Source organism: Rhyacophila brunnea, unplaced genomic scaffold, assembly GCF_057557595.1.
Source record: "Rhyacophila brunnea isolate RB1 unplaced genomic scaffold, BYU_Rbru_1.0 scaffold_3, whole genome shotgun sequence".
In the NCBI taxonomy this organism is placed as follows: domain Eukaryota; kingdom Metazoa; phylum Arthropoda; class Insecta; order Trichoptera; family Rhyacophilidae; genus Rhyacophila; species Rhyacophila brunnea.
The window spans coordinates 35,642,137-35,669,628 of NW_028232965.1; the positions used below are offsets into that span (position 1 = coordinate 35,642,137).

Consider the following 27,492-nt stretch of genomic DNA (forward strand, 5'->3'; position numbering starts at 1 on the left):
ATTATTTCCCTTCTTCTATTTTGTTTGTCTTCTTACATAAATAAAAAAAAAATCATATTTTTTTGGAACTTGGTCTGTTTTTACACTGATTTTAGGATTTTTAGTTTTTTTTTTTAATTCCCCGATATCTCGAGAATTCTCGAGAAATCTTTTCTGGAAATCCAGAATCTCGAGATTGAGATTTTCTCGGGAAATACCCAACTCTAGTTGGGGTTACAAATTATTTACTATTAACACCGTAGCACTAGGGGTACGTTCCCAAGAAACGAATAATTCATTATCTTAACAATTTGGGATATTATCGTTATTAATATGTATGATCTGGATGCGAATTTAGCGCAGGCGATGAACATGTTTTTACTTGTAGTGCCGCCCACGCGGGGACGACGCATAACTTCTGGTTTTGGCTGTGACTTTCTAACTTGGTAGCAAATCTTCAACTGATTTATTTTCAAAAAGACTAACATCAAAAGGAAGGGGCAAAGAGGAAGTTAAAAAAATGTTAAGTTTTTGTTGTGTCTCAGCAAACTAACTGAATTTATTTATCTGTGTCTTCAAGGTCGAATATTCGCTACCCCAAAGGCGATCAGGTACCTATAATTATGTGTTGAAGGGATTCTGCGACAGTGTGTATTGCAAAGTTTTGAAATATTTATTTGCAGGCAGGGGTGATAAATGTGCGGGATAAGATGTTGTGATTTTTCATATCTTATAGCTTTTTAAAGGGTCTTTCAATAAGGACACTCAATTTTTTTTAGGTATAGCAGCCATGTTGTTAAAGCGACATCTGTCAAATTTGTTGTAAGTTGTTTAGTAGTTTATGGCAAATCACCATGGAAGGTTATAACGTTGAAAAACGTGTGTAAATCATCAAATTTTATTTTCAAAATCAGTGCTCCGTTCGAGGAACGTTCCGCGCAATACGTGATTTTTATCCTCGCCACAACCGTCCTGCCGAGTCGACTATTCGACGTTGTCAGAAATCAAAATTGTCGGATTTGAGGCGATACCAATCCACACGAGATACACCAACACCAAGTGCATCCCGAGAAAGTCACTGTTTGGTGCGGATTTTGGACTGGCGGAATCATCAGTCCGTACTTCTTCCAAAACAAAACTGGCATTGCCACAACCGTCAACGGCGAGCGCTACAGATCGATGATAAGCAACATCTTGTGGCCTAAACTGGATAATATGAATACCGATAACATGTGGTTCCAACAGGATGGCGCTACGTGCCACACAGCGCATGCCACGATGGACATTCTGCACGAGCGATTTGGGACATGTTTATCTCGCGCGGCGGCGACGTGAACTGGCCACCGAGATCGTGCGATTTAACGCCTTTAGACTTCTTCCTTTGGAGCTATCTTAAATCGCATGTCTTTGCGAATAAACCGCAAACAATTGATGCCCTCAAAGTCAACATAACGAATGCCATACAGCAAATTCAGCCAGATGTATACGACAAAGTTATCGAAAATTGGACCTCCCGAATACGTACCAAGCAAAGCCGTGGCGGACATTTGAACGACATTACATTTCATACTTAATGCCATAAAATATTCTTCCAAATAAAAAAAATTGAGTGGATATCTCACACACAACTTGTTTTATTAACATTTAAAAAAAGAGTGTCCTTATTGAAAGACCCTTTACTTAGATTTTTGTTATTTTATCGAGACATTTTATTGGAAAGGGTATATTTGGTGTTAACGGCCCACGTGCGCCACGTAACGAACACCAAACAACGATTTTTTTTTCAGTTCGGAACATGTTCAAACACGCGCGTTAACATGATCTTACTCCCTACTTCATTTATCGTTTGTCAATTTATGGCTACGGCCGTATGTTGTACGTTGTATGTGGTACTGGGAAATGTCAATAGAAATGGCGTATTTCAAAAAAATACAACCTTATTCTTAGGTCAATAATTATTATAAAACAATCATTATTCGTCGGATGTTTTATCACATTTGAATGGTCAAAGACATAGCTTATAATCAGTATCTTTAGAATTATCTTCAAATGTGTTAATCGTGCCCATTTTTTGAATAATAATAAAATGACTAATTCTTGTCCAATTTGGGATCACAGAGATTATAAATATAATTTTTTATCGTAAATATTTCACTATATAATGTTAACATTAATTTTACTAACGGTTTTATAAATGCGTTTAAAAATTAATAAACCCAAAAAATCTTAACTGCAAAAACTAAAAAAACACCACTGCACATGGATGTACTGTAATATGACTATATTCTAAAACATTAGATCGAGAGGTTTAAAAGAATACTATTTTGTGTAATAAAACTACTTTATGCAGTCATTGATACACCTACCGGCAGTTAAAAGGCTAATATAAAACTGCATACTTAACTCATTTTTGGCCAAAAGTGGAGTTACAAGTTCCGCGCATTTAGGCGACGATATACAAAAATTTATGTTAGATACCATGTAGGTGTAAAACAGTAGGTGAAATTTATTATTATGGCACAAGACATAAACATCAAGATGTGTTCAAATGTAAACTTACTACTTACGTGTAATAATATCTGTTCTGATTTTCAAAAGGGTGAAATGTTCAACTTACTCCAATTCCTCCACTTTCTTAGAACTATAGTTGCTTTCGCGTTCCTTAGAAGGTTTTCGAGAAGGTTTTTGAGAAGGTTTAGAATCATTTGATTTAGAATTGCCAGGCTTCTTTTTGGTCGGTGAGTTGACAAGATGAGTAGAAGGACCTGCGATCGGTGACTCATCGTCCCAAGGTGACGGTGACCTTTTCCTAAAAAAACCATTTCATTATTACATAATTATTATATTTAATAACACATTCACTTGTCATAATATAACTACATCTAGAATTGTTAACATCGGGGGTCAGAAAACCTTTCAAGACTTATGGGCCACATTCAACATTCAGTTTTAATTATACACCGAATTATATACAGAAGATAGACAATGTAAAAAAAAATAATGGGTATTTTAATGTATGAATTACGAAACAATGATTTAAAAACGAACCCAAATGAAAAACTATCATCGAGTAAAAACAAAATACTTTCTACATCATTGTCTGTCTCCTTGTTTAATGTAACTTGGTCGCTATTTTCAGTAAAAAATGAAACCACTACTGACAACAACTCACCAGCAATTTACATTTTCTTGATCTCATTTTTTAAATTATAATCAACAAAAGACAATAATAGTTGATGTTACTGAATAATCAGCAAGCTGAGACAATAAGAATAAATCACAATTGAGAGTGTGCGCAAGACGTGCGATGTGACCGCACAATTACCGTAGTACCGAAACAATGCATTAGAATCATCGCAGGAGTTTTATAAAAATTTACAACAATTTACCAGTTTTACAAGATCCCAACAATAATAAATATTAAAAGGTCTATTAATTTTAACATTCACATTCATCAAGTTGCATTAGTATGCATGGTTCTGTGCTGCTTAAATTTCATACATATACCGCATGCCGCCAATGACCGACCCCTGGTTTAATGAAACTAATTATTTAATTTCAATATACCTTTCAATTTCCAAATAGAATATTCACATAAATCACAATAATTATTTACCTAGCAAGCTTCCGTGGTGGAGATTTATTTTTAAATTGCCTAAAATTTTCATTGATGATGGAGAATTTTTTTTGAGATCTCTCTTGCTCCAATCTTTTGAACGTGTCATCGATGCTCTTCGATTTGGCAGGTGAACCGCTGTGAGAGTGTCTGAAAAACAGATCGTAAACTATATTTGAATAATGTTTACGTTGACTCGAAAAATGAGAATTTTCAATCTTAATAATTTATTGATTTATCATTCAATTCGTAAGTAATGAAATTGCAACTTCAGAAACTAGCGCCACCTTTAAATAATATAAAATTATAGCATCTGTAATCCTTATTAATGTATGAACATGTGTAATTAGCGCCGCACTTAAGAGATATGTATAAGATTCATAAATACTATTTAAAAATTTTGAGTCAAGACGAATATGATTAAACAAATTGTCACGCGTTAGTGCATGTTATAACAACTCATTGATCACTCACTGCCTCTATGTGTTTGCTATAATCGTTTACCTCCATCCAACATTCAAACTTTATAAAAGTGTGTATGCTACCGGCTTTACTATGTCTAGTCCAGACCAAGATACACCAACACGTGAACAAATAAACATTGTAAAGACACTGTTTACAAACATATTTTAAATATTTTCATACAAATGTTCATCTTTTTTTGTATATCGCTGCAGATGGAAAACATTGTTCGAATACAAATGTATCTTGGTCTAGACTAGGCATTAAAGCGGCATAGAATGCTATTACTTGAATAAACTCCTTTGAAATTGATGGCATCATTATATCGTCGATGTTTTGTAAAAAGGGCGAATTAACCAAAATGCTATTTTACAGGAGGATTTTTAACTTTTGACATTTATTTGTTAATTACCTGTGGATGATTATATATGTCTAACAAGTTTATATAAAAACTTAGAAAGAATACTGTCCTTATAATAGGCTTTATAATATAATATTTTAAAAGGCCTAATATGTCACATTCGCTTTTTATTGATAATAGTAAGTGGATATTCGCCCTTACGATTATCGTTTTTAAGTGCTTTCCTGTGGAGATACAAATTCGCCATTTTTACACAACAAAGCTAGTGAGATACATATTGTTTTTCATTAAAATCTCAATTTCGCCAAAATGGTTGATTCGCCCTTTTTACAAAACACCGACGATATGTACCTTGAAGACTCGATGGTCCTAGCGAGCTTTGGATCTTCGCAGGTAGAATCAACTATAACTTTGAAGTCTTTAGGTCTCTCCACATTTTCAAGACCCAGTTGCTTGGCTATATCTGCCGTTTTTGTCACCAAATCTGCTTCGTACAATTCTTTCAGTTTGTTACTCCAATATATTATCCACTCCGGTTTGAAATCATAATGAGCCGCATCTTTGTTTTCTGCAATTTAAAAAAAACAATATACTATTTATTAGTCTGAATATATTGATTCCCTATAAAAATGATTTCAGAAAATGTTGCTGACAATGGCGGCTGGCCCTTTAGGTCAAATGGTCATTGACACTCCAAAAATAAATATCTTACAATCTACATAATATGTACAATTTCATATAAAATAATAATCGGTGTTGCTTTCAACGTTCCCTCTAATTTTTCTATTGTGTATTGTCATATTTAAAAAAAAGGAAAAAAAGTGTAAAGTAGTATCGTTAGAATGATAATAGAAAAGAAGTTTAATAATTGTAATGCACAATCGTTAAACATGGAGTGCCAACTAATTCAATCGATAAAACATGAAATATTTAGTACTATTAATCTCACAGCATATGAGTTCGGCTTTCTGTTAACTTAAACCTTCTGTAAAGAATGCTTTATAAATCATTATCTACCTCAAATAAAATGTCATTTGTAAACTCGTTTGAAATATTAAATTACAATTTTTGGGCGCCTTGAAAGGTGTGTATTTACAAATTAAATATAACAATATAAAAATAAGAACACAGCTTAATCGTTAAAAGTATTATTTAATTACACACAACCAATTTACATTGAAATTTAAAATGATACGAAAACAAATACAAATTTTAATACAAATTTGAGAAGCGTTCACTTGGTACGGGACATGGAGTATTTCTTCTAAGATGGTAATGATTACTTAGCTTTATGTTTTAAGTGTGATGGCTGGAACTTCATCTTGGCTGGAATTATGAACTGCGAACCCTTCCTGTCCGAAAGGAAGTAACTACAAATGGCGTTAAAACTGTATCTAAATGTTAACCGGGCACATCCGTACTGCACTAAATCTAATCCAGGAGTGAGATCTTGTGGGCGGAAATAAGTTGTTTGTTGACATGACGCTTTCAAAAAAGCAGGAAGAACCCCCCCCATTGGTTCTTTTTAACGATCATTGTTTTAGAAAAACAGGGTTGACACACACTTTTTAACAAGGTTGTGCCAAATTTTGTTATTTAATTAACATTATTTATTTAAGTCTGCGTTTGAAATGTAGACATGTCACGTGAACTGTAACATGACAGTATTGTGGTATTGCAGATCAACGCATCTGAGCAGTGTCACTCGTCACCCAGTGCGGTAAATTTACACCCTTACTGTTTTATTCTACAAAATATCCTAATGAGTAAGTGTCACGATAACGAACATTATTTTATGGCGACAAAAATAAATATAGGTTCATAATTTGAAGAGGTAATAAATTTGAGTTTACGACTTACTAAGTACGATAACCCACAAGTGTGATTTTGATTTAGTAATACATCTGTCATAGACCGTAACCAACTCTGGCAGCATGTACTCAGCCCTGTGTATTACAAATACAAACGCGGCAGAGCGCTCGCTAGTATGTGTTAAAAATCGTGTATGTGACATTGGACGGCCGCCATATTGTCCGCACGGCCAAAGCTTGGATATTTTTTAGCGTCTTCATTGTCTCCGATTTTTTTTAGTGAGAATGTCACGAATATAGTTTATTTCTTGGTGTATTTGGAATAACTGATATGTAGTTCATCTAGTAATCTATTTTTTAATTTTAAAATCGATCTGTTTTAGCTGTAGTGACCGTTTTAACAGATCAGTTGACTGAAAATAAATCCCCGCGAAAATGGCTCGCGTCGAAAGGGTTAAAGAAAAAATAAAAAAGCATAGCACACATAAATAATTCTTTGAGTTTTGTTTTATTAGGAACTACGGATATACGAATACAGTTAGACAACGCTTACCGTAGATCGATCGCTGAACACAATGAAACCGTCGATAAAAATCGTTTCATTTTAACAAAAATTTGAAAGTGCATTCAATTTTGCAGATCGTTTGAGCTGGCCTTAAGAGGCCACGATGAGTCTTAAGAGTCTGATAATCCTGTATATTTCGTGGATTAATAAATTTCATGGAGGAAATAGGTATTGTTTTGAAGGAGCATTTATAAAGGTCAACTTAATTCAAAGGAATTTCGAAGACTATCCAAAATGAATTACTAGATTCAATATTAAAAGTCACTCAAGAAGAAATTAGATGTGACATAAAAAAGTCTAATTACGTAGCAATTCAAGTTGACGAAACGTCAGACAGCTCCACAAAAACGCAAATGGTTTTCGTTATAAGATATTTAAAAGACAATATAGTATGTGAAAGATTATGGAAGTTTGTAAATCCAGAGGTGTGCACGGCAACGGGATAAACAGAAGAAATTTTAAAAGAGCTGAGAATCTTGGAACTTCTTATATGCTTTTAAACTTTAAGGGCTTGTCCACATGGCGCGTGTCTCGCTGCGAGTGCATCTGGACACCTCAATGAGGTCACCTGTACCTCAACCGCGCGCGACAATCATCATGGCGCGAGTACGTGTGGACGGCTCTATGAAGTCACATGTACCTGGAACGGGGGCGAGTCAAAACGTGTCATGTGGACAAGGCCTTAGAAAACATGCCACATAGATTCTTTTAACCCGGCCGGCGCCGATGTCACACACCTTGTACAAATCGGCCAAATTCGCAATGCGCATGTGTATAAATCGATGCCACCGCGTCCATATTTATCATACGGGACTGATTTTTTCACGTAAATTTGGCCTGATTTGTCCTTCTCCTGCCACCTATGACATATTTTATAAGCATTGGTTCTAAATATAAAATAATCACCAAAGTTTCGAACCAATTCGTACGGCCAAGTTTTGCCGGTCGACAGAAATCAGTTTAAACTGCGCGCCGCGACTGCGCAGTATAGGACAGACTTTCAACCGAGCGGGCCATTGCGCGGGATTGTATTTATCGCATACAAGTAGAATATTTACCGCAATCGTTGATAAATACTTTTTTTGCTGTCTGGTGTACTTATCACATTAAAACTGGCATGATTAACTATTGAACGTATGATTTTATTTTATCGCGATTTTTAAAATACTTTTTGTACTGTCTACCGTGTCCCATTTTAGTGAATGTGAAAATTAATACTGATATCAATAACTATGGTGTGTGAGTTTAATGGTTTCTGTGATTTGGCGTTTCTTAATACTGTAGTTAAACATTTTAAAAACATTTCATAGTTTTATAGTGCGTAAATATGGAGGAAGAAAATGTGCGTACTAATGAGGAATTGGACTCAGATTATGACATGTCGGAAGAGGAATTGGAACAACATGAGACTGATCATGATGTTGACGATACGGACTCTGACGAGCCAATTGAATTTTTGCGGTCATGGAGAACTGGTCCGTATATTCCAATAGTTCACGAATTCAATGATTGTCGATCTGGCGTGACATCGAACGACTTGGACGAATCCTCTCCCGAATGTCTTTTCTTTGAACATTTTTTGAATAAAAATATAATGTCGGAAATAGTGAACCAAGCGAATACATTTTTTAACCATTCGTACAGTGCGGGTGACCTCGGACCGAAATCGCGGTCACACAATTGGACAGACACGTCAGTGCCGGAGTTGTATACATTTTTTGCCGTATCAATGCTGATGACTCGAAATAAGCACACGTCGATAGAGGAACATTGGAGTACCGATCCTTACCTGCATGCAGACATTTTTGGGAAAATAATGGCTAGAAATCGATACCAACTTATTTTACAAATGCTTCATTTTTCTGATCCTAGTGTGACCGCCTCAAATGATAGACTAGCTAAAATTAGATTACTGTTAGAACACACAAGAACAATTTTTAGGGAAACGATGATACCGTATCAGAATCTTTGCATAGATTAGAGCATAATCGTGTTTAAGGGTAGATTAATTTTTAAACAATTCATTCCTTCCAAAAGACATCGATTTGGAATAAAAATGTTTGTGATGTGTGACGTAATGACAGGATATATTATTGACTTTATAATTTATTGTGGGTAAGGGACTGACATACAAGACAATGAAAATCTCGGTATTTCCGGTGCGGTAGTGACAACGCTAATGAAAGACTATATCGGGAAAGGTCACACCTTATGGTGTGATAACTGGTATTCGAGTCCGGCGCTCTTTAAATACCTTCACTCTCACAAAACGAATGCTTGCGGTACAGTGAGAAAAAATCGTAAAGATATGCCAGAGTTCAGCAAACTGAAAAAGGGAGATACCGAGGCTAAGTACAATAGTCCACTTTTGGCTCTGAAATGGCACGATAGGAGGGATGTTCACATGCTATCCACCCTCCACGATGCATCATTTGGACCAACGGGAAAAGTGAAATATAGAACTGGCGAAAACATTGAAAAACCAAAATGTGTTATAGATTATAACAAAAATATGGGTACGGTAGATAAGTCCGACATGATGCTTAGCAACTTGTCGTGTATGAGAAAATCGATCAAGTGGTATAAAAAGGTCGCATTCCACATGATCGACTTATATTTATTAAATGCTTTTTATTTATATAAATTTATTAAATCTGACAAAAAAACATTGGGCGATTTTCAACTCTGTGTAATAAAACAACTAGTGGACAAATATTGTGTGAGAATTTCAAATGCACCCCTGCCTAAGCCGACAGCGTCAACTAGCGATAATCCCGTACGATTATTGCCCAAAAGTGCAACGGGACATTTGCCAGAATACATTTTACCGACACAAAATACCGATAAGCCTAGAAGAAGATTTTTCGTATGCGGGAATTCTAAAAAAAATCCGAAAAAAACAAAACTCTCCCGCTATATGTGCCCAACGTGTGATGTTGCGTTATGTCTGTCACCTTGCTTTAAAATATATCACACATCTAAAGAATTTTAAAATAGGTTTATTATTGTATTTGTTTTTTTTTTAATATGTGAGTTCGTGTTAATTTATCAATAATATTCAATAAGTGAAGTGTTTGTGTAGTTTAAATATATTGAAAGGGTCCCCTTTATATTTGTTTACGACTCAACCCGAAGACATTAATATGTGATTTATCGATATGCACTTGAAAATTAGTAACGCTCGATTCGTGGGAACGTATGCACAAGTGTCGAAATATTACACACCGCGCAGAGCTCTAACTATTTGCTACAAAATGGCGACTTGCGGTAAGTTCTTTCAAATTTGGATAGCATTCGTTTGTTCGAGTGTTTCTGATATTATAACTGATTTATTACGGTTTTTTAGTGTGTCGAAATTATCTTAATGGCTTTGGGTTCTCGACTGGAGCTGTGACATATTTTTTATTGCTTTTTTTAGTATAGAACAAAGACGATAATGAAATTCATGCGTAGTTATGGTGCGTCATACGATTTTTGAGGCAGGTGCCGGGTTAAAGAATGCATCATGAAAAAATATATACATAGATAAGATTGGTTTTTGCTTTATTACAATGCTCACATCTCAAATCACATTTATCAGAGATGGATGACGAATACAACATCTTACCAGCAAGTAATTCTTTATATCGCTTATTCCAATATTTCTTCCATTCTTCCTCGTACAGTGGATGCTTTTCAGGATTTTTTTCATGATAATCCAAAATTTTTTTTGAGACAGAAGTGCAGTGCGCTATCTTTTCATCGAACACTTTCCACTTTATTTGAATTTTTTTTGCCTAAAAAATACAAAACAAAATGGATGAACATTTGTGTTCAATGAACACCACCAGTAAAGCGGTAATATCACAAAGAACAAATGGCAGCTGGCCCTTTACGTCAAATGGTCATTGATCCTCCAAAAATTAATATGTAATAATATGTACAGTGTCATATATAATAATCGGTGTTGCTTTGAAATATAAGGCACACGATGTCAGATGACAAACATACCCAACTCAAGCTGTATAGTGTATTGTATTCCGATGACGATTTTGGAGCGAATGTGAGCGTTCATGAGGTCAATTGGAAATATGCCGAAAAATGAAATATTTCATTCTCTCATTTCTCAAATGTGAGAAGGAGAGCGAGTACAACGTTATAACATTATTTTGTCGCAACATGACGCGGCATTCGGCCATTGCTGACTATGAAACAGATATACATTTTCAATGTGTCAAATAAAACAGACATAACGTCGACTGCTCCTACCACGTCGACAGTCTGAGTCTACAGTCTGTTCTGTCAATACGCAATTGAAAAGACATCAACACAAATCAAGACAAAAAGGTATCAACGAGTATTACATTTATTAAATGTGTTCTCTCTAATCTTATGTAAATAGTATTAGGTACGGTTATTCAAGTTATTGTATAGACTCACAAAGTTTGGTTTTTAGTGATTTATAACATTTTTGTGTAGTTTAGTGGCATTGGCTTACTTGGCAAAATTACTTAAGGGGACGCTCTACAGAATTGTTCTTGAGAATTGAAAATATGATTTTTTTATATGTGGTCCGGAATTGTTGGTCTACTAGTAATATACAAAGGTCGCCGACAATGCTTGTGTCAAAAGTAAATAATGATCAATTAATTAAATTTAATTCATAAACACTGTCAACGTGAACAAAGTATGGGGTGACCAATACCGATGTCTTCTAATATACGTAAATGTTACTAAATTCAATTTGTTAATCATCTGTTTGGTGGGAAGTATTTCAATCAATAATATGATGAATAGCCATGATATAAACTTAATAACTTTTAACCTGAAATTGTCCGAGAACTAAACATACGAAGGATGTTCAAATACATATCTACCTACATTTTTATTTCATGTGCTATCCAAAAAACATTATTAATGAATAGTATTTATTTTTAATGTGTAGGACCTATTACATCATTATTAAAAAAATAAGTAAATATTGTTTAATTCTAATGCATGTCTGTTTATTATAAAAAGAAAGTGACTTTTTATTACTTACCCGATTGGTTTGAATTTAGTCTGACACTTTTACAAACAAGTAACGAAATTTTACTTTTATCCTAGTGATACAATAGGTAGGTACAATGTACAATAATCATTGAATTTTGTTGGTAAGTAAAGCCAATGCAAGAAATAATTTATATCAAAAATAATTATTAAGTGCAGTCACCCACAGATTATATTTTATTCAAAGCTAGCGGATCACTGAGAACATCTCAAAGGTGCCGACAAAGGCGTCAAACACGCCAGGGTTGTCAGAAGACGTATTATTTATTCTTATGATAAGTTGTTTTAAATTGTGTGTTTCTCATTTACGTAAGTAGGTATATACAAATTTTGATGTTATATTGCAAAGTAAACAGCTGTTATCTGACCTCTTCACTATATTATACATGTACCTACATGCAAATGAAATGTTTTCAAATAATTGATATGGATCGACCATCGTATTATTTTCTCGAAATCATAAAGATACGAGGGTGGGTCAATAAGTCCTTAGAAAAGCCGACAGGTGGCGCGACTAGTACTGTAAGCGGTTTGTTTTCATGCAGCGGCACTATCGATTCAGTATGCTGCGAAGTTTCAATCAGATTGGTCGGGTTGTTGTGTGTTTCTCGTACATTTAAAAAAAAAAATTGCTTGTTTACAAAAATGGATAAAAATTGAGTTTAGAGCTGTTATTAAACATTTTAATATAAAAGGGTTAACAGCAAAGGAAATAAAAAATGAGTTGGATTTAGTTCACGGCACATCTGTTCCTTCACTTGCAACTATTTATAACTGGTTAAATGAATTTAAACGTGGTCGTACATCAACAAAGGATGAACCACGCTCAGGACGTCCTGTAGAGGTGACTACACCAGAAATGATCAATAAAATCCACGATATGGTGTTAAGTGACCGAAGATTAAAGTTGAGTGAGATAATTGAGGTTACAGTGATCTCAAAAGGTAGCGTCATTTCTATTTTACATGACAAATTGGGCATGAAAAAAATTTCTGCAAGATGGGTGCCGCGTTTGCTCACAGTCGACAATAAACGCAATAGGGTGGTGGCCTCTAAAGCCCTGTTGTCGCTCATGCAACGCAATCCGGATGAATTTTTTCGTCGCTTTGTGACTGTAGATGAAACATGGATACACCACTATACTCCCGAGACGAAAGAATAGTCAAAGCAGTGGATTGCGAAAGGCGAACCATGTCCAAAGAAGGCGAAAACCGTAAAATCAGCTGGTAAGGTTATGGCTACTGTATTTTGGGATGCACGTGGAATTATTTTCGTTGACTATTTGGAAAAAGGAAAAACAATAACAGGGGATTATTATGCATCTTTATTGGACTAGCTAAAAAACAAAATTGAAGAAAAACGGCCTCATTTAAACAGGAAAAAAATCCTCTTTCATCAAGACAATGCCTGTGTTCACACATGTTTACGATCAATGGCTAAAATTGAAGAATTGAAGTTCGAATTGGTCGACCACCCACCGTATTCGCCAGATTTAGCCCCCAGTGACTTTTTCCTTTTCCCAAACTTAAAAAAATGGCTAAGTGGACAACGTTTTTTTTCAAATGAAGAAGTCATCGATCGGACAAATGCTTATTTTGAGGACCTTCCGAAAACTTATTTTTCTGACGGTTTAAAAAAAATTGAGAAACGTCTAGCCAAGTGTATTGAGCTCCAAGGAGATTATGTTGAGAAGTAAAAAAAAAAAAAAAACTGTTTTAATGCTTTTTTCTAAGGAATTATTGACCCACCCTCGTACTATAATATTTTTGAGAATCAACCTATCTTCAATTTGAATTGGGTTATAATATATACCCGTATATAGGTATATCAATAGTATGTTTGCTACGATATCCACCGGAGTTATCAGTACGTACTTGCACAGGTTTAATTAAAGACTATGAAATTAACATTTTAACGACTTGCAGATTTTCCTGTGTTAATAGAAATTTTAATGACACAAGTTCATATTACGATATACCTAAAATAAGCAAGTAAATAAGAACAATACAAAAACGCTCGGAAATGTGTAATTACATATTCCATCTGTATAGTAAGCTATTATTAACTTTCAGTTATTTGTAACTCTTTAAAACGTAACCATTGGGTTGATAAAACCAACATGAAAATCATTACTTATTTGTGATTGATTATTAATTAAATTTTTTTAAAAATTAATTAATTAATTATATATATATAGGTATATGTTATTTTGACAGCCCTGTTTTACAGTCGGCGGATAGACGGCGTAGTCTGCATGTTATGTGACGCTAATAAAAATAAATCCATGAATAATAATAATAAAATAATAACGATTCTTGAAATAAAATCTTCGATGATTAGTGGTTTTTGCGAAAAGATCAATTTAAATTAACGTGGTCCTGACGCCGAGGTCTTTGTTCGATTAAATTATAACTCAATATCGATGTCTTGGGCCCCCTCTTAAGGTTTATACCTAAGTAGCAGTATACCTAACTGTCATTTTGACAGCCGGCGCTCTTGAGTTTTCACTGAACAGTGGTTCTCCAAGTGGGGACTTAACTTTTAGCTTTTGAATTTTGGTTCTCAACATTGCACCCTAGTGGCCCCTGTGCCCTCATGCGACCTCGTGTGTGACCGTATAATTTAATCACAACTTTTTATAATTTCGTTTCTTTTCTGAGCTTTCGTCAACATTAACTTTTTATTTCGGAACTCTAATTTGTGTAAAAACTATTTTGTTTCTTTTGTGACTTTATTGAACTATAATCCTTTATGTAAGGGAGTGATAATTGTCTAAACTTCGTATATAAAATAATTTTATAATAGCTTTATAAAAAAATTCTTGACTATTCGAACAATATACGAGTTCCCAAGTGACTATTGTGTTTTGTGAGAGAGGGCCGCCTCCTCTTCCCCTATTTATATGATATTTGTGCTACTACATTCCTGAAGGCTTCCACACTGCTCTCCAATTATTAGATGACCTCCACTCCCATCATCAGAACTAGTCGAGAGATTCGGAGGCTAACATCTTGGCTACCTAAAATAATTTTCCCACTGTTTTCAAACATTTAATCTAGTTTTGTCTTGTATGGGAACTAATTCGACCTGTAATAACGTGTTCAGCACGTGCCAAACATCAAGAAACTGTCGACAAACGTTTGCTTAAACAAGCCTATCGACAAATCACTTCTCAAGTTTGATTATTGTATGTAGATGTACAAAGTATAACTATCATTAACTTTTTATTAACTTACCTCTAGACTAGCTGGTTCCATGTTAACTTTGAGATATATATTTTCAAAATTTTCAGTTAGTTTACGGCTGTTTCTGAAAAGTATACAATACATTATACAAGATAATTGACTGACACATCGTCACCACACTGGCGAAAGTAAGCATGTTAGGAAATGAAAGTTTTGAGAAAATTGAATTTTAAATCCCGATTCTCTGCAATAAACCATTAATGGTCTGATTTTACTTATGCAATGTGATCAACTGAATTGAATATTCAATTCTAATTAATTTTCATCAAAATATAAACCTTCTACTAGTATGGAGACAATATTATGATGGTGGTTGATTGTGGTGTTAAAATACATACAGTAAAACCTCGTTAGTAAGAACACTGATAATTCGTAATTCACCGTAATTCGAAATTTTCGCAAAAAAAAATGCCCTTGAACGTTATTTTCATATAAAACCATACCTTTAATTCGAATTTCGTATTTCGAAATGATTTCAGAGTCCTGGCATATAAAAAAAATTCAATAAAACGAAATAAAGTACAGTATTTCATGAGCCAGTCATTGAAAAATGTGACGGACTTTTCTTAAAACATCAAAAATTACTTATTTTATGAAGGTAATAAAAATAATCCTGCCACACAGAGGTATGTCATCAGGGGCAGAAGTGCACTCCACTCTCACATGCTTGAGGGCTGTAGGTATTAAATTGTTGATTGTTTATTGTATTTTCACATATTTACTAGAGAACCAATGCCAAACAATTGTATTGACAAATTGAAAAAATAAAAAATATTTCGTATGTTTATATGGATTAATGGATTCTAATGGATTAATGCCATATAGAATTTGGACAAATTTTAATTTGAAAGAATTCTATCGGAAATTTGGTAGGCACATCTATGATCAGAAACAAAATTAATGGAAATCAAAAAAAAAACAAAAATCAAAATTTCAATATTTTTCCCCCATACATTTCATATTTCGTAATTCGAATTTTTTCGATTTTTGGTACAATGGAATTCGTATTAACGAGGTTTTACTGTATTTACTGTATTATGGAATAATAACATTTCATTTTAGACTAGACAGACGTAAAACATATTTTATAGTAAATTAAACAACAAATAAAGCATAAATTTTCTATTCAATGTTTTGAGCATACCTTGATCTGGATGGACTGAACGATCTACTTCTTGATCTTGTTCTTCTATGCCTGAAGGGAAAGGGTCTAGGAAATTTTCCTTTGTAATTTGCGGAGACATACCCGCGAGCTCTGTCACGAGATCTTCCTCGAGATCTTCCTCGAGATCTTCCTCGAGATCTTCCTCGAGATCTTTCTCGAGATCTGTCTCGAGATCTATCTCGAGATCTATCTTGAGATCTATCTCGAGATCTATCTCGAGATCTATCTCGAGATCTCAAAGAGCGGCGCTGCTGAATCCTTCTTTTAGAAGAAACACTCTTGCAGTCGGTACTTGACAAACTGCTGAGGGAGGAATCGGATGTGATGGATACGCAGCCCAGATCTTTGGACAAATACAAATAATGTATCATGTAGATTATAACTAATTAAATAAATAACAACAATGTGAATTCTCTCTCATAATGATACACACGCTACATAACAAGTCCGTAATCATACTGGTTTTTTGAGTTGCAATAATAGACACATCGCTATGAACATAACTGCATAAAAATATCATAATCACTGACACCCTCAGGTGGTTGGCCATTTTTGAGAATACTGACCTGTGACATCACTTTTGTTGGCTTTAATTTCATTAATACGCCCTCTCAAGTCATTCTGCAAAATAAAGAAAATTATTTTATTAACTCGATTGCCGCGACTGTATTCCAGTAGGATACAGCTAGTACGTAACAAATGCGCGACCGTTTGCAGTCAGATACGCAAACCTTGACCTGTCGATAAGGCAAGAAATATTTTTTATACGGCACTGAGAATTTTATTTAAAAATAGCCTGATTCATCCGCCTACTGCCACCTATATAACTTTTTCGAAAATATTTTGTTTTAATTTCATAAACATCGATCTTTCAAACCCTCACGATTGATCGAGTTTTGCCGGCAGGCGCATTTCGATTTGAAATAGCGCGCGATTTTACGACGCCTGCGCAGTAAGCCATTTATATCGCTCGCAACTAAAACTGTGCAAGGAATCGTAATATTGTGTGCGATTGCATTATTTCTTTATACGTATGTCGTATTTTCGAGCAGTGTAATTGAAAATTAATTTTAAAACAATTTTATGTTTATTTAACGCATTCGCTGCTGAATACATAATGAGATTTTAATTGCCCCCTTTAAAATGCACGTTAATTACATCGATCGGCCGCCTGGTCATTACGCGCCGTGTGCGTCTTCCGCGTCCAAAGTATTAATATTCTATAAAAACATTGTAAAAACATTCATATAAGTTGTGTGTTGACCGCGATTATTATAATTACGTGTTTGTACTGTTGTGTCCCTACTTTGAGTGAAATTTTAAACTGATATTAATAACTGGTGTGTATATGTGTGGTTTTAATTACTTGTGTGTGTTTAAACTTGTGTTTATTGTTACCGTAGAAAAACTTTTCAAAATCATTTCAAATTTTTGTCAAAATTTATAACACAACGTAAACAAACATTGGCTGAGTTTAAGCTTACTGTGATTAAATAATTAGTGGATAAATATAAAGTGAACCCTTCAAATACACCCCATTCTAGACCAATAAGCGATAGTCCAATTATTAGACTGTTGCCAAAAGCCGCAACATGACATTTACCAGAGCTGCATACTTCCCCTGACTATAAATACCGATAAGCTTCGACGTCCATGTCATGTATGTGACAATTCAAAGAAAAAAACAAACAAACACTTTCCTGTTTGTGTGCCTAGCTTGTGATGTAAGATTATGTTTGTGCCGAGCCCATGCTAAATATATACCACTCGGCAAAACATTTTTAAAACTGTTTTTTTATGTGTTTTGTAAAAATCGTCTTGAAACTCAAGATTTAAATGTTAAATGTGTCAATCAAAAATAATTAATGTGCATTCCTAACTATAATGGGACATATGTTTAAAAATTCAAGGGTGTGATTTATTGATTTGTGCCATAAATTAACACATATCGGGCAGTGCGGCGCAGAGTTCCAATTCCTTCTGCCATCATGGCAGATTGGCAGAGAATATCATTTAGAAAAAATGTACCGCAGACGGTATGGAATTCGTATGGAATCTTACGCGCCGGCCGGGTTAATGTAATCTTTGAACTAAAATAATACTTAATTGGGTTAGCATTTACTTGGTAGAATTCCATTTTACAAAATGATATAGATTATGTTAAATTCTACATATTGGTTAATCTAATAATTCTATTTCGGCTGTCACACCAGGTAATTTTGATAATGGTGAAATAACCGAAATAGCGAAACAACTAATAATCCAATCTGTAGAATTTACATTACCATTTCATTAAAAAATGTTTTTCATTTTTCTTATGCCCACGGTGGTAGACTGGCTAACGCGTCGGCTTATAATGTCATGGGTCCCAGATTCTAATCATGGGTCTGGCAAATACACAATATGTGATATTGTCTTTCACGATCGGGCCAAACGGTCAGCATGAATCTTTGAGTCTGCAGGTATAATTTGCCTTATTTTCCTCTCTCCATCTAATTTTTAGATATATGTTGAGAAATTGAATGCCTTTGAAGCTATAATTTAAAAGTACAGTAGAACCTCGTTAATAAGAACACGGATAATTCGAAATTCGCTGTAATTCGAAATTTTCGCAAAAAAAAGTCCCTTGAACATTACTTTCATATAAAACCATACCTTTAATTCGAAATTATTTCAGAGCCCTGGCATATAAAAATATTCAATAAATCGTAATAAAGTACACTATTTCATGACCCAGTCATTGAAAATTGTGACACTTTTCGTAAAACATAAATTACTTATTTTAAGAAGGTAATAAAAGTAATCCAGAGATTTTATGACCCATTAACACACACGGAGCCAAAAATTTGGTAGTCACATCTATGATCGTAAACAGTATTGATGAAAATCAAAAAAAAAAAAATTTATATTTCAATATTTTTCCCTTATACATTTCATAATTCGTAATTTCAATTTTTTTTTCGATTTTCGGTCCCGTGGAATTCGTATTAACAAGGTTTTACTGTAATCGTCTTACTTCTTTAAACTCTAATCCTATTTAATAGGTACATATAATAAATTCCAATGTTTAAAGAAATCTACATAAAAATGGTTAATATGCCAAACAGCTGTGGAAAATAAAAATCGACAACAAACAAAACCAAATGAATATGAAAAACTTACTTCCAGGGTTTCATCAGATGGTAGGTATGGCAAAAAGTTGTTTTTAGCAGTTTTCTTTCGGCTGGGTGGAGCAACCTTCGGAGGAGACGGTTCCGATTTCGACACTCTGCAAAAAAAATATTCTCTAATAAATTTTAAAAAACCTTTTTTTTAAATTTTTTTTGTCAAAACTATAATTATTGGAAATGACATTTTGTCTAATATGTATGTACATATATATAAAGCCTCAATTTTTAACTCCGATACATAAAAAAACCTCAGAAACATACATATGAGAAAAGTTGACTAAAACTCATGTCTTTCACTTTCCGGGTGAGTACTTTCACCTGTATGCTATCGACTGTCTATGATTCATCCAAATTATTTCTTATAATTACGTTTAACCTGAGGTACTTCAAATTCTACTAATCAGGAAGCTATCTGATTTATGATCAATTAAGGTAAATGACATTACTAACTTAATCGTAACAGAAGTCTGGTGCTAGCAATGACATTAATATGGACGAAGCATCTGGGAAAAAAAAATGACACTCACTTTTTTGTCGGGTCTGCCGAATGGCATAATCTGTTCTAACGCCATTACAATAAAGGTGATATTGCTATAAATTCCCGATGCTTTTTGTTGGGTCTTCCGAATGGCATAATTCATATTTTAATATCAATATTGCTCGATCAAATGAACATTGACACTAGAAACACTGTTCTAACGCCATTACAATAAAGGTGACATTGCTATAAATTCCCGATGCGTGATATCGCATAATGGAAATTGCGAAATTTTGTCACGTGACGTCTACCTATACATGTGCGAATGTCGCTATGCGCGAATTTACTTGCTAGCTACTGTACTGAGTGCGTTGTCCATTGATAATGTCATTGGGTGCTAGTCAAATTTGATCATCAGCATTCTTGTACTTATGAATAATGATTTTTTTTATTCAATACTGAATAAGGTTTAAAAATGTAAACTTATAGAAAAAACAAAAAAAATGAGCTGCTCAGTAAAAGTAAGTTTTTAGATTACACATTGGACTAAGCCCGGTTACACATACAAACTCAATTCGACTGCAACACGTCGAATTTTTCGGTGTTTTTTTGTTGTCATTCACAAAATTCATGTAACACATTGTGCAACATTTTTGGTAGAAGAAACACCAGCTGTCGCATGTAACACATTTCACTCGACAGCGGCCGCATGTAGAATAGCAAAATGTTGCAGCAGCACAAGCGCAGATGCTGCTCTTCGAACCATTCATTTTGCCTAGCCTAGGTCTCAGCTATGTATGTAGTAGAGAATTGCAACATTACTAGCAGTTTTTATTTAAGTATGGCCATGTCGCAGTCGAGGCGATTTCGTGTGTGCGACCGGGCCAACATAGTAGTTATGCCATATTTAAAAAATATAAATGTGACTTGCTCTTACATGGCTGTAAATTTCGAAATTTGACTTTCACTACTAATAGTGGCAGGATCAGTGGCCAAATCTATAAAAAAACAAAAAATATATTATTAATTGAGTCAGCATTTACTTGGTAGAATTACAATTTACAAATGATAATAAATAAATTATATTAAATTCTACAATGTTTTTTTAAATCAATAGCTATTTCAGATGTAACACCACTGTCAAGACTACAAAACTTGTCTTCTGCAGTCTTGTACCTAATCATTAGTAAAAAATATATTATCAACTTAACCCTTTGATTAATAAGTTGATTATTTAGCGCAACATCATAGGACCGAGTTAATTTTGAAGATTTTTTTTAAATATTTAATTTTAAGATATATCACGATTTTTATCCCAAAGAGATGCCTCTTGGATGAAATGTAAATAAGAAAAGATAAATGCCGTTTCGTCAATACAAATGTTTTTTTTTAAAAGGGCAAAACACGGCATTGAAAGTTGCTGTCATAGGTTCTAATAATTGCGTGATACATATTATATAATCCCAAATAATAACACAATAAAAATGAAGAAAAATTGTTCACCCCAATTATAATAATACCGACGAAATATCATAAAGTCAATCAACTGCAATATCACGATCTGATTCCAAAGCGATCTTAGTAGTAGACTGAAAGAATATGTTCACTGCCAACATCTAATTGAACTTGAAATTTGAAGTCACAAAGTTATACTTCTTATGGATGAATTTGAAATTGAGGCGACCTGGACGAATTGGTTGATATTAGATCAGATAATTCCCTTGAAGTCGAATTTAATGAAAGTCTTGCAGAATTTTGGATAAGGCGACAGCAAGAATATCTGTCAATCGCAAAAGCAGTATTGTTAATAATTCTTTTTGAGACAATATACCTATGCAAAACAGCATTTTCATCATTACTGGTAATAAAAAATAAACACAGGTTTTGTCTTTCAACGGAGACTTTGGAGCAAACCCTGCGAATTAACATTTCAAACATTGTACCGGATATTGATTTATTATGTAAAAATATGCAATCACACCCGTCTTAATAAATTATTTTTGTAGGCTTTTTGTAGCTGTAATAAATTTGATGTTAATTTTTGTTAGTTTTTTTAATTTTTGCTTTACAAGCAAGTAAATGTAAAATATTCTATTATTTTTAATAAAAATGTACCTATAATAATAATTAATGGTAAATAAAGTACTATGACCAATAAAACTAAAGACTAAAATTTTTGTGGAGGGGCGCCCTTGGATGAATTTTCTGGATTCGGGGGCGTGGTATAAAAAAGTTTGAGAAGCACTGATCTATGCAGTATATATTATAATATATTCAATGAAATTTTAGTTGAAATTACTGATGATTAAAATTAATAAAATGTTGAAAATGTATTCCCGCGATCAAAGGAGTGGGGGGGTTACTTGTATTCTACACAAAATGATCTATTGAAAAGCTATTTTAAAGGAAGACAGCTTTATATGACGCGTAAACAATTAAATTTTATTATTACATGTTTTATAAAGTGTTAATAAATTGGCATCCTACCACTAATTTTCATCGACAAACTTTTACATTTTAACATCTCTTATTGATTTCCATAGCAACGCGCGTGCGTGTATAACAATTCAGTTGCTAGGACCTCTTAGCAAACAATAATACTGTTTTGCACCAATACTTTTGTTACAGAAAGTAAGAAAACCTCTATTTATCTTTTGTTCAAAATCTTTAAGCACAGTGAATTTAAATCGCAATCAAAAATATAAGTAAAAATTTTTACCTTCAGATATTTTCAACATATAACCTTCGTCCACCAATTCTTCAAATGTAAGGCCATCCTTCTCACTTATATGTTTCCTTTTTTTCACGGTGTCTATGATTTGTCGACTGCAATAAAACCAATTTTAAATATGACACATACTATCAAAATGAACACACGAGATCCTCGACATTCGTACGTTCTACTTTCGTACAATTCTCGCTATTTTGCAAAAAATGTATGCATCCATGCAGTCGCTCTATTCCACTTCCCAAATATTTTGCCTTTATAAATTTATAAACATGAGTGAGAAACTGCAGTGGTGAAAGCAGCTGTCAAATGAATTTATTTCCTCACTGTCCAAAATATTTTTAAATACACTTGTTGATGTTGTCTTTTAAGTTGCTCCACTTACCGTACATTCAACGTTATTTAATTGAAGCAGTGTGACTTATACATATATACGGGCTGAACTCGAGTGTTGACACCTCAGAGGACTGTATGTAGCGTTAAACATGGGGGCATAGATATATATTATGTAAAAGAGCAGAGGGATGTTTAGTTCAATAAATGGCGATGGTACCGTATCGGCCATAATATAAGTCGTCCTGTTACCAATGACTGGTGAATAATTTATATCAATGAACAGCAATACTCGCCTATTATTGTCATAGTCACTGTGGGTAACCACGGTGGGTTTGACTCGCCCATAAACTTTCCTTATTTCCACAGCTATGTTGTACAGTATTTGACGCACACCTTTTTGATGTTCTTTCTTATAGAAGAATGTTGTGAGTTTTCGGAATGCAGTGGGATAATGAAAGCTCTAAAATAATAAAGAGATATTATATTATAATACAATACAAGGGTTCCACCTTTAGGCATCACCAAGGGAAGGGGAAGGGGAAGGGTATGTAAACAATTGACTTTTATACAAAAGCTTTTATGTTATTTTTTTATTCAATATCGAATACAAGATTAAAGAATACTAAATTCTTCTTTTTGAAAATACATACTTATTAGAAAAATCCTAGAAAAAAAATTCATGACAAGTGACTGAAAGGAACTGAAAAAAAAAAACCTAATTGGAGAGAAAATGTTTAAGGGCGGACGTGCTCAGCGTGGGTCAAAATGGAGCTTTTTTCTATTTTCAAAGCATGATCCTGGACATACCTTAAACGTTGTAAATAATCTATTTATATAATTTTGAAGCCTTATTATCCGTTATATTTATTTTAAACATTTGATGACTGCATAAAGTATTTTTATTACATAAAATAGTATTCTTTTAAACCTCTCGCTCTAATGTTTTAGAATATAGTCATATTTCAGTACATAACTGGGCAGTGGTGTTAAGATGTTTTACGTTTATTAATTTTTAAACGCATTTATAAAACCATCAGTATAATTTATATCGACATTATTATAGTGAAATATTTACGATAAAAAATTATATTGATAATCTCTGTGATCCCAAATTTTACAAGAATTAGGCATTTTATTATTCAAAAAATAGGCAAGATTAACACATTTGAAGATAATTCTAAAGATACTAATTATAAGCTATGTCTTTGACCATTCAAGTGTGATAAACATCCTACGAATAATGATTGCTGTATAATAATTATTGACCTAAGAATAGGGTAGTGTTTTTTTGAAATACGCCATTTCTTTTGGCATTCCCCATTGGTTAAGCTACAACATACGGCCGTAGCCATAAATTGACAAACTATAATTGAATTAGGGAGTAAAATGATGTTGAAATTCGCGTGTTTGAAAATGTACCTAACCGAATTTTGCCCATCACACTTCACCGTGAAATGTTATATCAGAAATATATGGTCGTATATTAAAGACCGTCCAACCTCTTTGGGTCGTATAGTACTGATATAAAATTCATGTCTAAATAAAACATGGTTCTTTTCGGTTTACAGGAAGCTAGTGGCACACATTTTGAAAATAGCCAATACACTGGATTATTTGTTAGGTTAAGTTAAGTTAAGTTAGGTTAGGTTTTCATTCTTGAATTCAAGAATTTTGCCAAAATCGGCCATGAAAATTGGCGCGGTTCCCTCCTGGCTTTCTATAAACTGACTTGTTCCTAAAACACTACCAAAATACATAATAAAAACTACCGAAATCGATCACCGTGTAGTATACGGTCATCTCTTTCCGATAAGAAAGCTCACAGCGAACTGTGCTACGGTCCAATATAATACGTACAATTTACATGTAACGATCTCTAATATGGAATTGTTCTTATTATCTGCTGTTCAAAACTGATTCCAACTACTTCAAAAATGTATGAAAATTGAGTGAGAAAAAATAATTTTGTTTAACACTTTAAAAGATGCTTCTTTCACCAACATATTATTTGACAAGACATCAATCTGATTGTCTTTAATGACGTTTGGTTTTTTTATTATGTAACTGAGTAGTTACCTATATAATTCGATTACTTGTTTTGATTATTAACATTTTAATAAAATCTATTAACATGATACTTAAGGTGAAGTCTTTACCTACCAGAGGCACCTAGGCAATATTGGAACCACACCTAATTAAGATTTGATATAAATAAAAAGGATTTCAAGTTATACCCATCTATATTTTTTATAAAAATCGATGTTCTTTAATATAAATATAAAAAATATTATAACTATGAATCGGTCAAAGATCTCATTACAATTTAGAAAACTTAATTAACTAAATTTTAATAATAAATATGACCATAAAATTATATGTAATAAAAAAAGTTTATCTTGGACTTAAAATATTTTTTTTTTTCTTTTTAATGTTTTCATATACATACATATTTATAAATTATCAAAAAATTGTCTCAAATTTAGAAGACTGCCTTAATCAAAATTAAACAAAATCAAAAATGAAAATAAACTAATGTCAGCTTTATTTTCAATTTGAATTTCTGCTGCAAAATTAATCAATATTAGAAAAATCAATTGAAAATCGAATAAATGAAAAAAAATAGTACTTACCAAATATTTACATTGATGAGCAAACCCAAACAAATGTTTAATGTAAGTTGATTTATCTCCTCTAACTGTGCACAGCGTACAAAAAAATTTGGGAGCTATATAAGATCTTATATCCGATATTTCAATTGTATACCCCAAGCCTACTGCGATCCTGCAAAACAACATATTATCAATATCATGAGTCATTTACCGACTAACCATTAGGTACCCTTACTTATTGAGACAACAATTCTATCAAACGAAATAACAAAATATATTTACCTACATCTAGGCATATACTAGTGAAACCACGTTACCTGTGAATGAGTGAGGGACCCGGTGAATTCGAAATACAAAATAAATCCCCCATAAGTGTCATTTTCATATAAAGCTGTCCCTTGTATTCAAAATTCATAATATAAAATAGTTGACATCAGCCAGTTAAATAAATTAAATTTCTATATGAAGATATTTGACACTAAGTTCAGTCAACAAATTAAAAGTTTCACCAAATTGTAATATTAACGGCCCACATGCTCAGCGTAGGTCAAAATGGAGATTTTATGCTATTTTCAGAGCATGATCCTGGACATTCCTTAAATGCTGTAGATAATCTATTTATATAATTTTGAAGCCTTCTTATCATTTATATTTATTTTAAACAGTTGATGACTGCATAAAGTATTAATTAAAGCATAATGTACATAAAATAGTATTATTTTAAACCTCTCGCTCTAATGTTTAGAATATAGTCATATTTCGGTACATCCATGTGAAGTGGTGTTAATATTTTTTAGATTTATTTATTTTTAAACGCATTTACAAAACCATTAGTAAAATTAATGTTAACATTATATAGTGACATATTTACGATAAAAAATTATATTTTATAATCTTTGTGATCCCAAATTTAACAAGAATTAGGCATTTTATTATTCAAAAAATGGACAAGATTTACACATTTATTTGAAGATAATTCTAAAGATACTGATTATAAGCTATGTCTTTGATCATTCAAATGTAATAAACATCCTATGAATAATGATTGCTTTATATAATAATTATTCACCTAAGAATAAGGTAGTATTTTTTTGAAATACACCATTTCTATTGGCATTTCCCAATGGTAAAGCTACAACATACGGCTGTAGCCATAAATTGACAAACGATAAATGAAGTAGGGAGTAAGATCATGGTAACGCGCGTGTTTGAACATGTACCGTCTTAAAAAAAAAAAAATTGGTTAGGTACACTGTATAAGGATAGCAGTTTATAGCAGTTTACTTACCACAGAAATTTTAACATGCGACATATTTATAATAATTAAATAAAATGACGAAACACACCTCTTAGCTTCTAGCAACATTTCTTCTATTTTAGACAAATCTTCACTGTCATCTTCATCAATTCCTGCATGTTCAGTATACAAGATGTCAGAATCTAAAAGTGAAAAAAATATAACTGTGACAATACATTAACTGAGAAGTCATACATACTTATGAATGTGTCCAAGAAGAAGTATCATTTATTCACTATTTAGAAAACCGAGTGTGTGTGTTTATCTGTTTATGACTGTGTGCTGGACACGCACAGTAGAAGTAAAACTTCTTTAAAATAGGTGGTTAAAATATGAACAAATGGTTTTCATTATTTTGATATAAAATAAAACAATCATCAAATCGAGTCATAAAAAACGCTCTAGTGACCTTCTCTACTTAAGAAAAATTCACGAAAAAAGGTTTTTACTACATACCTACCTACGTTAATATATAGAATTTTATCTTCTCATCATATTTATTGGCGTAAAACGATGTAAGCAAATACTATAATTAGGAAAAAATGTCAGTTAATTTATAAAAAAGCGGCTTTTAAAAAATATGTACCTGGCAAGTTTTGTAATATGTCCACTCGATGACTCATATCAAGATACAGTAGAACC

General features: G+C 33.2%; 1 protein-coding gene across 4 annotated transcripts in view; it reads right to left on the reverse strand.

Moving 5' to 3' along the window:
* LOC147068273 (uncharacterized) overlaps positions 1–27,492 on the reverse strand; it is a 62,437-nt gene that overhangs the window by 15,362 nt on the left and 19,583 nt on the right. For 2 of the 4 annotated variants that reach the window (XM_085953227.1, XM_085953229.1), the window contains 13 exons: positions 26,900–26,993; positions 25,575–25,725; positions 23,238–23,404; positions 22,600–22,706; positions 20,818–20,878; positions 19,395–19,500; positions 16,799–16,853; positions 16,212–16,575; positions 15,059–15,125; positions 10,402–10,570; positions 4,770–4,986; positions 3,596–3,745; positions 2,597–2,788 (listed from right to left, as the gene is read on the reverse strand). In XM_085953227.1, coding sequence (XP_085809353.1) covers positions 2,597–2,788; positions 3,596–3,745; positions 4,770–4,986; positions 10,402–10,570; positions 15,059–15,125; positions 16,212–16,575; positions 16,799–16,853; positions 19,395–19,500; positions 20,818–20,878; positions 22,600–22,706; positions 23,238–23,404; positions 25,575–25,725; positions 26,900–26,993 — 1,900 coding nt within the window. Of the gene's footprint in view, positions 1–2,596; positions 2,789–3,595; positions 3,746–4,769; positions 4,987–10,401; positions 10,571–15,058; positions 15,132–16,211; positions 16,576–16,798; positions 16,854–19,394; positions 19,501–20,817; positions 20,879–22,599; positions 22,707–23,237; positions 23,405–25,574; positions 25,726–26,899; positions 26,994–27,492 lie in introns of all 4 variants that reach the window. The other 2 variants (XM_085953226.1, XM_085953228.1) reach the window with 1 other exon arrangement.